The sequence below is a fragment of the Megalobrama amblycephala genome, linkage group LG15 (assembly GCF_018812025.1).
Source record: "Megalobrama amblycephala isolate DHTTF-2021 linkage group LG15, ASM1881202v1, whole genome shotgun sequence".
Taxonomy (NCBI): domain Eukaryota; kingdom Metazoa; phylum Chordata; class Actinopteri; order Cypriniformes; family Xenocyprididae; genus Megalobrama; species Megalobrama amblycephala.
Window position 1 is genome coordinate 13,670,070 of NC_063058.1, and position 13,256 is coordinate 13,683,325.

Here is a 13,256-nt window from a genome sequence, read left to right on the forward strand (position 1 = left end):
ACGTAATTGGAGGTCCACCAGGATTTGAGCTTCACGTACCACTGCAGTTTGGGGCCCAAGTTCTTCTCAAAGTCCTTTGCCAATCCCTCCATACGTTTGTACTGTTCATCGTCCATCAGAGGACGAGCTGAATCAAGATACTGAACAATATAGATGTGAAGAAGTGAGGTTACTAAAAAATGGTTGAAATGGTTGAAATTTTAAATGGTTGAAAATTCAGTATGTCATATTTGATCTATTAAAAAATTGGATAATTTTAAGACTAGCATTTAATTGAAAATGCTAGACTTACTCTTCTGATGGTGTCTTTTACAGTAGGCACTGGTAACCGCGGTAGTGAACTCTGAAAGCTGTACAGCATTGGCTTTGGCCCAGAAAATAACTTCACCAATACCTGAGGTGATAACATTGGGTCGAGAGTCAGACGTGAGACAAGCATGAATACTTTCCAAAATAAAACCATGACTCGGAAAACACTTCTAAAGAAACATGCCCTTACTGGAACAGTGCTGAAATTATGTTATAAAAAAATGCATTAAGACTTTGGACTCTCGTTGAATATACAAAGGGAAATTTTTTCAAAGCTGGGTTGAAGTGTTAAACAAATAGTTCATCTAAATATTAAAATCACAAAATGTCTGATATTTTTCAGGTAAATTATTCCTTTAAGTGAAATTCTCCATCAAGGCCAAACTCACCAGCCAAATCTTTGTTTTCAGGGACAAAGATCCATGGCGATTGAACATCCAGCCATGCCAGGACAGCAAGCACTTAAGGATGTTCCTCATAACGAAAGCCACAGTAATCCACAATCCTGTCCCAACCAGCACACCACCTACAATACGCTGCCCTTCTTCTGTTACGTACTTACTGCAGGGAAATTATTAGGTAAGAAATCATCTGCAATGCCCTTTTCAAAAAGTACCATAGTTTCCACCAAAATACTGTAGTTGCTATACAATGCTGTAGTAATACAGATTTTCTTTCAGTGCACTACTTTAAAATCATAATAAATACCAGATGTCCTTTAAAGGGTTAGTTCATCCTAAATGAAAATTCTGTCATTAATTACTCACCCTCGTGTCATTCCAAACCCGCAGACTTTCATTCATCTTCAGGACACAAATGAAAATCTTTTTAATGAAATCTGAGAGCTTTCTGTCCCTCCATAGACAGCCTATGCAACTACAACTTTAACGCTTCAAAAAGTTCATAAAGAGATTGTAAAACTAATCTATATGAACTGAGTGGTTTAGTCAAAATTTTCTGAAGAGACTCGATCACTTTATATGATGAACAGATTTAATTTAAGCTTTTATTCACATATAAACATTCATCAACTCACACATTAATTGTGGTAAATGGAAGCTCAAGCATGTTCACTTGACGTGCAAGAACCAATGAGGTTCATTCTCATGTGTTACGCAGCACGTTTGAGCTTCAGCAAGAACCAATGAGGTTCATTCTCATGTTACGCAGCACGTTTGAGCTTCAGAAAGAACCAATGAGGTTCATTCTCATGTTACGCAGCACGTTTGAGCTTCAGAAAGAACCAATGAGGTTCATTCTTGTGTGTTACGCAGCACGTTTGAGCTTCTGCAAGAACCAATGAGGTTCATTCTCATGTTACGCAGCACGTTTGAGCTTCAGAAAGAACCAATGAGGTTCATTCTTGTGTGTTACGCAGCACGTTTGAGCTTCTGCAAGAACCAATGAGGTTCATTCTTGTGTGTTACGCAGCACGTTTGAGCTTCCGCAAGAACCAATGAGGTTCATTCTCGTGGTACGCAGCACGTTTGAGCTTCAGCAAGAACCAATGAGGTTTATTCTCGTGTTATGCAGCGTGTTTGAGCTTCAGCAAGAACCAATGAGGTTCATACTTGTGTGTTACGCAGCACGTTTGAGCTTCAGCAAGAACCAATGAGGTTCATTCTCGTGTTACGCAGCACGTTTGAGCTTCAGCAAGAACCAATGAGGTTCATTCTCGTGTTACGCAGCACGTTTGAGCTTCAGCAAGAACCAATGAGGTTCATTCTCGTGTTATGCAGCGTGTTTGAGCTTCAGCAAGAACCAATGAGGTTCATTCTCGTGTTACGCAGCACGTTTGAGCTTCAGCAAGAACCAATGAGGTTCATTCTCGTGGTACGCAGCATGTTTGAGCTTCCACAAGAACCAATGAGGTTCATTCTCGTGTTATGCAGCGTGTTTGAGTTTCAGCAAGAACCAATGAGGTTCATTCTCGTGTTACGCAGCATGTTTGAGCTTCAGCAAGAACCAATGAGGTTCATTCTTGTGTGTTACGCAGCATGTTTGAGCTTCAGCAAGAACCAATGAGGTTCATTCTCATGTGTTACGCAGCACGTTTGAGCTTCAGCAATTACCAATGAGGTTCATTCTCGTGTTACGCAGCGTGTTTGAGCTTCAGCAAGAACCAATGAGGTTCATTCTCGTGTTACGCAGCGTGTTTGAGCTTCAGCAAGAACCAATGAGGTTCATTCTCATGTTACGCAGCACGTTTGAGCTTCAGCAAGAACCAATGAGGTTCATTCTCGTGTTACGCAGCACGTTTGAGCTTCAGCAAGAACCAATGAGGCTCATTCTTGTGTGTTACGCAGCACGTTTGAGCTTCAGCAAGAACCAATGAGGTTCATTCTCGTGTTACGCAGCACGTTTGAGCTTCAGCAAGAACCAATGAGGCTCATTCTCGTGTTACGCAGCACGTTGAGCTTCAGCAAGAACCAATGAGGTTCATTCTCATGTGTTATGCAGCACGTTTGAGCTTCAGCAAGAACCAATGAGATTCATTCTCGTGTTACGCAGCACGTATGAGCTTCAGCAAGAACCAATGAGGTTCATTCTCATGTGTTATGCAGCACGTTTGAGCTTCAGCAAGAACCAATGAAGTTCATTCTCATGTGTTACGCAGCATGTTTGAGCTTCTGCAAGAACCAATGAGGTTCATTCTCGTGTTACGCAGCATGTTTGAGCTTCAGCAAGAACCATTGAGGTTCATTCTCGTGTTACGCAGCACGTTTGAGCTTCAGCAAGAACCAATGAGGCTCATTCTCGTGTTACGCAGCACGATAGAGCTTCAGCAAGAACCAATGAGGTTCATTCTCGTGTTACGCAGCACGTATGAGCTTCAGCAAGAACCAATGAGGTTCATTCTCATGTGTTATGCAGCACGTTTGAGCTTCAGCAAGAACCAATGAGGTTCATTCTCATGTGTTACGCAGCATGTTTGAGCTTCTGCAAGAACCAATGAGGTTCATTCTCGTGTTACGCAGCATGTTTGAGCTTCAGCAAGAACCATTGAGGTTCATTCTCGTGTTACGCAGCACGTTTGAGCTTCAGCAAGAACCAATTAGGTTCATTCTTATGTGTTACGCAGCACGTCTGAGCTTCAGCAAGAACCAATGAGGTTCATTCTCGTATGTTACGCAGCATGTTTGAGCTTCCGCAAGAACCAATGAGGTTCATTCTTATGTGTTACGCAGCATGTTTGAGCTTCAGCAAGAACCAATGAGGTTCATTCTCATGTGTTACGCAGCACGTTTGAGCTTCAGCAAGAACCAATGAGGTTCATTCTCGTGTTACGCAGCATGTTTGAGCTTCAGCAAGAACCAATGAGGTTCATTCTTATGTGTTACGCAGCATGTTTGAGCTTCAGCAAGAACCAATGAGGTTCATTCTTATGTGTTACGCAGCATGTTTGAGCTTCAGCAAGAACCATTGAGGTTCATTCTCGTGTTACGCAGCACGTTTGAGCTTCAGCAAGAACCAATTAGGTTCATTCTTATGTGTTACGCAGCACGTCTGAGCTTCAGCAAGAACCAATGAGGTTCATTCTCGTGTTACGCAGCATGTTTGAGCTTCCGCAAGAACCAATGAGGTTCATTCTTATGTGTTACGCAGCACGTTTGAGCTTCAGCAAGAACCAATGAGGTTCATTCTCATGTGTTACGCAGCATGTTTGAGCTTCAGCAAGAACCATTGAGGTTCATTCTCGTGTTACGCAGCACGTTTGAGCTTCAGCAAGAACCAATTAGGTTCATTCTTATGTGTTACGCAGCACGTCTGAGCTTCAGCAAGAACCAACGGGGTTCATTCTCGTGTTACGCAGCATGTTTGAGCTTCCGCAAGAACCAATGAGGTTCATTCTCATGTGTTACGCAGCATGTTTGAGCTTCAGCAAGAACCAATGAGGTTCATTCTCATGTGTTACGCAGCATGTTTGAGCTTCAGCAAGAACCAATGAGGTTCATTCTTGTGTGTTACGCAGCATGTTTGAGCTTCTGCAAGAACCAATGAGGTTCATTCTCATGTGTTACGCAGCATGTTTGAGCTTCAGCAAGAACCAATGAGGTTCATTCTCATGTGTTACGCAGCATGTTTGAGCTTCAGCAAGAACCAATGAGGTTCATTCTCGTGTTACGCAGCACGTTTGAGCTTCAGTAAGAACCAATGAGGTTCATTCTCGTGTGTTACACTCTGATTTTATTAAAAATATCTTCATTTGTGTTCTGAAGATGAACAAGTCTTACGGTTTCGAATGACATAAAGATGAGTAATAAATGACAGAATTTTCATTTATGGTGAACTAACCCTTTAGCTAGAATTTTAATTCATTCATTAATTCACAGTTAATATATTTAATTAATTCATTTTACAGTTAATATATTTTATTAAAATAATACATTTTTATAAGAATTTCAGAGATATGGGATTGTTTGTTGTGTAACTGCTCATAAAGTAAGCTGGCAGACTGCGTGTGATACAGTAATAAAAACTGTTCAGGAAGTTACTTATATAACATTGTAATCTGTTTTGAAGATTAAAAAACTACAAACAGAAACGTTTGATGCTTGTGTTTTCATTACCAACGGATTTCGATCCTCTCCTGCTATCAGCATCGTAAATTTAAAAATATAAAATATGCAGTTTTTATCATCATAACCACAGCATCTGCTATAAACAGTTACTAATTACTGTTCCCAAACAAAACAAAGCAAAAAAAACAAACAAACAAAAACAATAAAAGTACTACAAAGCAAACTATCAAACCTTCATGTTTGCACATGACTTTGAACCTTCAACAGCTGTACATTTTCCCATTAACAGATTCCAAATACATTGTTAATAACTAACAGATGACTGTTCTTGTGACATACCTGATTGGTATATGTGTTGACAGTTTAGTGAATATCCCAAGGGATGGGTCTATTTTGGCATATTTGGTGGTGGACATGTAACCCACCAAAACAACCAGGAGCCCCGAAGGACTTCCTGGATAGACTCCAGTCATGACACCATTCTACAGAAACACAGAATAATGTTATATTAAACAAATATAATATAATATAATATAATATAATATAATATAATATAATATAATATAATATAACATATATTTATAAAATATATATATATATATATATATATATATATATATACACTGCATATATATCATATACACACACTTACACACACACATCACAGTTCAAATTCAACTTTAAAAAAGGGCTTAGCAATCATTTTCAGAGCACAAACTATCCTCAAGAAATCAATTCAACTTTGATTTTTCAAAGTGACAAACCCAGAGCTGATTAGATAGCATTATTCATGTATAGTAACTCTTTAATCAGTTCCATTGGAAAGTCAGCTGTGAGGTCACCTTGAACCTGATGAACCTCTTCTTCCAGGAGTGAAGGCCTGACAGGTAGATCTGGCGCAGGGCCTCGTGACACAGATGCAGGTCGATGCCATCAGGAGTGACGGTGAACTGGAAGGCCACCGCCTGATGCGCTTCTGCCATGCTGACTACACACTGTCACTACGACGGTGAAGAGTAAAAGAGCCTTTAGAAAAGAGTCATAAATTGTTTTTATTGAACAGATTAGCTAAATGACTTGGAAAATTGAGCTGAAACTTTCTAAATCGCTATTATTAATGTGAAAAAAATGGAAATTATCCCATAATTTACCCACCCTCAAGCATTCCTAGGTGTATATGACTTTCTTATTTCAGTCAAACACAATCAGAGTTATATTATAAAATATTCTGGCTGTTCCAAGCTTAATAATGGGAGTGAATAGTAACCGCGATTTTGAAGCCCAAAACAGCACATCCATCCATCAAAAAAATAATCCATATGGCTCCAGGGGGTCCTTCTGAAGCGAAGTGATGCATTTTTGTAGGAAAAATATCCATAATTATAACTTTATAGACTATAATTTTCATTTTTGGGTGAACCAACCCTTTAACTTGGCGGCCATCTTTGAAACGCCTCTCGGGCATCTATTTCAGTCATGCAAGTGCAGCTCCTATCTCCCTGAATGGGGAAACATCAAATTCTTCAAAGCTGTTCTTCAAGCTTACGATTAAATTTCATATTTGAAATCAGCAATAAAATCTGACAACAACTGTCTCATAAATTTGGTTTCTAAATGCTAAAATCATGAGAAAAATGCATTGCTTCACTTCAGAAGGCCTTTATTAACCCCCTGGATTTGTATGGATTACTTTTATGATGGATGGATGTGCTTTTTTGGGGCTTCAAAATCTTGGTTACTATTCACTCCCATTATAAAACTTGGAAGAGCCAGAATATTTTTTCAAGGTGCCCTAGATTTGAAAATTGAATTTACCTCGGCACAGTTAAATAATTAGAGTCCTGTACATGGAAATTACATACATTGAGTGTCAAACACCATTGTTTCCTCCTTCTTATGTAAATTTGATTTGTGCAAATGACCTCTGAAGAACAAGCGAATCTCAACATAACACCGACTGTTGCGTAACAGTCGGGATCATTAATATGTACGCCCCCAATATTTGCATATGCCAGCTCATGTTCAAGGCATTACACAAGCCAGTATTAACGTCTGGAGATGGACAGCCGAATAATCAGATATTATGCAGGTAAGCAAGCAAGAACGAATAGCAAAAATGGCAGATGGAGCAATAATAACTGACATGATCCATGATATCATGATATTTTTAGTGATATTTGTAAATTGTCTTTCTAAATGTTTCGTTAGCATGTTGCTAATGTACTGTTAAATGTGATTAAAGTAACCATTGTTTCTTACTGTATTCACGGAGACAAGAGAGCCGTCGTTATTTTCATTATTAAACACTTACAGTCTGTATAATTCATAAACACAACTCCATTCTTTATAAATCTCTCCAACAGTGTGTAATGTTAGCTTTAGCCACGGAGCACTATCAAACTCATTCAGAATCAAATGTAAACATCCAAATAAATACCATACTTACACAATCTGATAGGCTGCATGACAAACACTTTGTAAAGATCCATTTTGAGGGTTATATTAGCTGTGTGAACTTTGTTTATGCAATGTATTATAGAGTTGCGAGCTTAGGGGCGGGGAGCGCGAGCATTTAAAGGGGACAAGCGCATTTATAATTATGCCCCAAAATAAGAAGTTAAAAAACTGAATAAAAAAAAAATCTATGGGGTATTTTGAGCTGAAACTTCACAGACACATTCAGGGGACACCTTAGACTTATATTACATCTTGTGAAAAAGCGTTCTAGGGCACCTTTAATAGAACTCCGATTGTGTTTGGCTGAAAGAAGTCATATACATATAGGATGGCTTGAGGGTGAGTAAATTATGGGATCATTTTCATATTTGGGTGAACTAACCCTTTAAATATTATTGATTTGACTGCACTGACACTATTGGATGAGCTGGATGAGCTGTTTTCTGCAGAGCTGCTTTATAGATAAAATAATTATCTTTACAACGAAAACTGAATCAACACTGAACTGACTTCAGCTGAACAATGACACTATTTTCTTTCTTTTATGTTGCTGTACAGCCAAAATGAACTCTTGTTTGCACCACTGAATCATTTTCATGTTATCACTGTAAAGCTGCTTTGAAACAATCTGTATTGTATAAAACACTATATAAATAAAGGTGACTTGACTTGAAATTACTCCCTTTAAAGGATTTTAGTACTAAATGAGACCTCTAGTAAAAAAAAAAAATGCATTTCTCTAATGTAATACAAAACATTAATTACAAATTGTATGAGTTTGTCACAATTTGAGTAGAAAGCTAAATTGAAAAATGATCATTAATTAAAGAAAGTACAGGAACAAACATTGTATTATGTAACATAAAGCCATCTAATGTTAACCTCACACAATATGTTGCTGTAATTAAACATTAGTCGTAATCTAATCGCACATGTTCTACTGTTCAATGTGACCTCAAGCATTTAACTGCATGACTGAACAGATAACAGAATGTGCTTTATTCATGACCTCTGTGACTCTTTCACAAGCGTTTGTATTGTAAACATCACTCTGATGTAAATAAAGCTGCAAGGATGCTTGATAGGTCACAATGGCGTCTGACTTTTTGGAGAAATTATTATAAAGTGAAAATATAAAGGGGTCATGAATTGACAAATCATATTGCATTAAAACATATTGCAAGTTCCAAAGCTTAAAACATCCTCATTATAAACAAAGCATTTATTTAATCAAGCTTCAAAAAAAAAAAAAAAGCCTTCTGATGCGAAGTGATGCGTTTTTGCAAGAAAAATATAATTTTCCTTTATTAACCCCCTGGAGCCGTTACTATTCACTCCAATTATAAAGCTTGGAAGAGCCAGAATATTTTTTAATATAACTCTTATTGTGTTTGACTGAAAGAAGAAAGTCATATACACCTAGGATGGCTTGAGGGTGAGTAAATTATGGGATAATTTTCATTTTTGGTTGAACTCTTTAAACATAATGTGTGTCATTTTTTCTAGTGATAAAAACAACAATACTTTACTATAAGTAAAAATACTTAGCTATTAAAACATTGTTTGTTTTGTATTAACATCCTGACCAGCACAACACAACACAGCAACACAACTGAAGCTTTGAAGCTTTATTTGTTTCGAATCAGTGGTTCAGAGCACCAAAATCACATGATTTCAGGAAAAGAGGCTTTGTTACGTCATTTGTGTTTTGAAACTTCAATAGTTCACGTTACTCTGGCAGTTTGATTCACGCTCCGAACCACTGATTCGAAACAAATGATTCATAAAGCTTTATGAAGCAGTGTTTTGAAATCACCATCACTAGATATTGTTGAATAAAGTCGTTATTTTTTATTTTTGGCGCACAAAAAAGTATTTATTCGCTTCATAACATTAAAGGTGCCATAGAACGTCTTTTTAAAAGATGTAACATAAGTCTAAGGTGTCCCCTGAATGTGTCTGTGAAGTTTCAGCTCAAAATACCCCATAGATTTTTTTTTTTTTATTAATTTTTTTAACTGCCTATTTTGGGGCATCATTAAATATGCGCCGATTCAGGCTGCGGCCCCTTTAAATTCTCCTGCTCCCCGCCCACAGAGCTCGCGCTTGCCTCAAACAGCATAAACAAAGTCCACGCAGCTAATATAACCCTCAAAATGGATCTTTACAAAGTGTTTGTCATGCAGCATGTCTAATCGCGCAAGTATGGTATTTATTTGGATGTTTACATTTGATTCTGAATGAGTTTGATGGTGCTCCGTGGCTAAAGCTAACATTACACACTGTTGGAGAGATTTATAAAGAATGAAGTTGTGTTTGTGAATTATACAGACTGCAAGTGTTTAAAAATGAAAATAGCGACGACTCTCTTGTCTCCGTGAATACAGTAATAACGATGGTAACTTTAACCACATTTAACAGTACATTAGCAACATGCTAACGAAACATTTAGAAAGACAATTTACAAATATCACTAAAAATATCATGTTATCATGGATCATGTCAGTTATTATCGCTCCATCTGCCATTTTTCGCTGTTGTTCTTGCTTGCTTACCTAGTCTGTTGATTCAGCTGTGCACAGATCCAGACGTTAATACCGGCTGCCCTTGTCTAATGCCTTGAACATGGGCTGGCATATGCAAATATTGGGGGCGTACATATTAATGATCCCGACTGTTACGTAACAGTCAGTGTTATGTTGAGATTCGCCTGTTCTTCTGAGGTCTTTTAAACAAATGAGATTTATATAAGAAGGAGGAAACAACGGTGTTTGAGACTCACTGTATGTCATTTCCATGTACTGAACTCTTGTTATTTAACTATGCCAACGTAAATTAAATTTTTAATTCAAGGGCACCTTTAAGGTTGAACCACTGTAGTCACATGAGGTGTTTTAAATATGTTTTTAAATATAGCTTTCTGGGCATTGAGGGTGAGCGTGGGTGAGTAATTAATGACTGAATTTTTGGGTGAACTAACCCTTTAACCACTTATGTGAATTAGGGGCGGGTCTATCTGTTTGTCCAATCGATGGACTGTTCGGGAAAACAAATATGAATATATATCAAAAGGCATGAATCAAAAGTTTAATTTGAAAGCACAGTAACTAATTAACTGTTCAGCGTGCTACAATGTAAAAAGTAATACACTCTAGCTACTCAATAAAATTGTGGCATCAGAGTACAAGCAATGTGATTAATTAAATTCAACATATAAGAATTGAGTTAAAATTAATCAAATGAATTCCTTAAAAGTCAACCATTTAAAATGTGTAAAATTAGCAAACACCATTACAAAAACCACAAACTGACATAAAAGGCAAAGAGTCAAACTACCCAACCAGATGAAACACTGATCAACATAATGGTGACCAAACTAGGGATGTGCAACTATTAATCGTGATTAATCGTTAGCAAAATAAAAGTCTGTGTTTATGTAATATATGGGTGTGGTCTGTGTTTAATAATTATGTATATATAAATACACACAAATTTAAGAAATATATGCATGTTTAAATAAATTTATATATTTACATATATTTTATAGTACATGTAAATATAAATATTTTATGTATAAATCTAACATTTTTCTTAAATATATACATGTATGTGTCTGTATTTATATATACATAACTATTATACACAGAGCACACACATATATTACGTAAACACAGACTTTTATTTTGCAAACGATTAATCGTGATTAATCGTTGCACATCCCTAGACCGAACATTTTCAATAAAATCAACATCAACATCTAAAACTCTGTTAATTCTTGTGTTTCTTGTTCGTCTGTCTGTTATTCAGAAATTTTGTTTAAATTTTGATGATTTTGAAATTTAAGGAATTAATTTAATTTATTCTAACTCAATTCTATTTGTCGAATTTAATTAATAATATTGCTTGTAATCTGTTGCCAAAATTTTGCATAGTAGATACAGCATATTACTTTTTACAGTGTAGTTTAAATGTGTAGTGTAATGTTTTAAACATATTAAAATAATCAAAATAAATTAACATGATAAATGACTGATATATTACAGTGTTAAAGCACAAATACACAGACTTCCTTGCTCAATCACATAAAGGCAATCATATTTTCATAAGGTCATTGTTATAATTGTTTATAACAGTGATACTACCGTATCATATAACGCGAATCTAAGAAAAAAAAAATACCATGAAGGTCATGTTTTGTATGTTATGTATTAGCAAAGTCAGTCTTTGGTATTAGCAAGTCATATTTCAAGCCCCCAGCAGCGGTGATCACGTGACGTGCCGGTGCAGATGGAAACTAGGGGAAAGGTCACGCGCTGCTTCATATCACAGGACTGTGTTGATGATGGTCACCCTGAACGACATTACGGGGCACAGACACTGCAGTCTATGTTTTAATAAGCTTTTATTATATATTCTGCTACAACGGGTACCGAATTACATTATAGTAGGCTACAATAGAAAGGGGAACTATCGGCTATTTAAATATTTGCATCTATTTGCATAGTTCCTACTCTATGATCGAACTATTAGCTAACTTCTTAAAGGGACACTGCACCAAAATATGAAAATGCATTATTTACTCATACTAGCTAATCTTAGACTTTTTCTTGAGTGGGACACAAAAGGAGATATTAGGCAGAGTTTAGGGATTTTCATTCACTTTAATCGCATCAATGACAGTAAATGGTGACTGCTGTCATTCTAATATCTCCTAATATCTGAGGGTGAGTAAATGATAATTTTTGAATGTACTGTTCCTTATTTATATCAGTGACATATGTGTATTATTAATACATCTAGCCAACATTAAAAATTTGTCTGCGCCTGAAGATTTGTTGTGATAATTTGCACATTTCACAATAGTAAACAAAATGTTTTGGCTCAAATCAAAACTATGAAGCAAGAGGAGCATCACTTTGACAAGTTCCGCTGATTATATTGCAATCAATGACCAAAAAAATAAAATAAATAATAAATAAATCAAACGCATTCCAACGGAGCAGTTGTTTCGCGCGCGCAATAGCCGCGCGCCCTTGGCTTCGAGAGAATACCCTCACATACCCGGGCACCTACTGACCTCATTGTGCAACATTCACCAGGTGCTCTTGGGTGTCAGAATGTCAACACACATGCATTTATAAACAATAATAATAATACAAATATTGCACTTCATAAATGTTGTTTTATTCAAAGAAAAACTGCGTTGCTGTCCTGTATCACCTTGTGTTTTAAGTAGCACGTCTTTGCCATACCATAGGACAAGAATATACCAGGCTGTGCGCTGGTGCACTTTCACCTACTTAACCGGTGAACGAGCTCCACATTCAATCTCATGCTGCAGCTTAAATATACAGTTGATTTATTCTGGATTCTTACCTCTACGTCTCTTCCTGAAATATGAAGGATGTGGATTACTGTTTCACTGTAGGAGACGCACCGTTTTGCCGCCGCCTGCTTAAAGCGTAAGCTATGAATGAATGTAATAAGGGTAATTTACTAAACCCGCCCCTCGACGTGACGTCACGCTGTATAGATATCGGCGGCGCGCTCAACAGTGCACACGCGACGCTTTGTAGGAATGAAGTCTTTGATCCTGATTGTAAATGTGGCAGCAAATTATGAACTATTATTAATTATTAACAGGGAAACGTAGAAATATCAGATCTTTTTTAATATATATATATATATATATATATATATATATATATATATATATATAAAATATAGATAAGAGGCTATTAAGTGTAAGCTATATATATATATAGCTTACACTTAATAGCCTCTTATCTATATTTTATTTATTTATAGAAAGACAGATATATATATATATATATATATATAGCTTACACTTAATAGCCTCTTATCTATATGTTATTTATTTATAGAAAGACAGATATATATATATATATATATATATATATATATATATATATATAGCCTATATATATAGCCTATATATATATATAT

At 36.4% G+C, this 13,256-nt stretch overlaps 1 protein-coding gene across 3 annotated transcripts in view; it reads right to left on the bottom strand.

The window, feature by feature from the left end:
- The window catches only part of cpt1ab (carnitine palmitoyltransferase 1Ab (liver)), a 35,923-nt gene extending 23,104 nt beyond the window's left edge, over positions 1–12,819 (bottom strand). For 2 of the 3 annotated variants that reach the window (XM_048158345.1, XM_048158343.1), the window contains exons 1-6: positions 12,666–12,812; positions 5,675–5,833; positions 5,172–5,314; positions 699–870; positions 293–394; positions 3–140 (exon numbers count right to left, since the gene is read on the bottom strand). In XM_048158345.1, the coding sequence (XP_048014302.1) occupies positions 3–140; positions 293–394; positions 699–870; positions 5,172–5,314; positions 5,675–5,815 (696 nt within the window). In that variant the 5' untranslated portion in view covers positions 5,816–5,833; positions 12,666–12,812. Of the gene's footprint in view, positions 1–2; positions 141–292; positions 395–698; positions 871–5,171; positions 5,315–5,674; positions 5,859–12,665 lie in introns of all 3 variants that reach the window. The other variant, XM_048158344.1, reaches the window with a different exon arrangement.
- Positions 12,820–13,256: the final 437 nt, after the last annotated feature.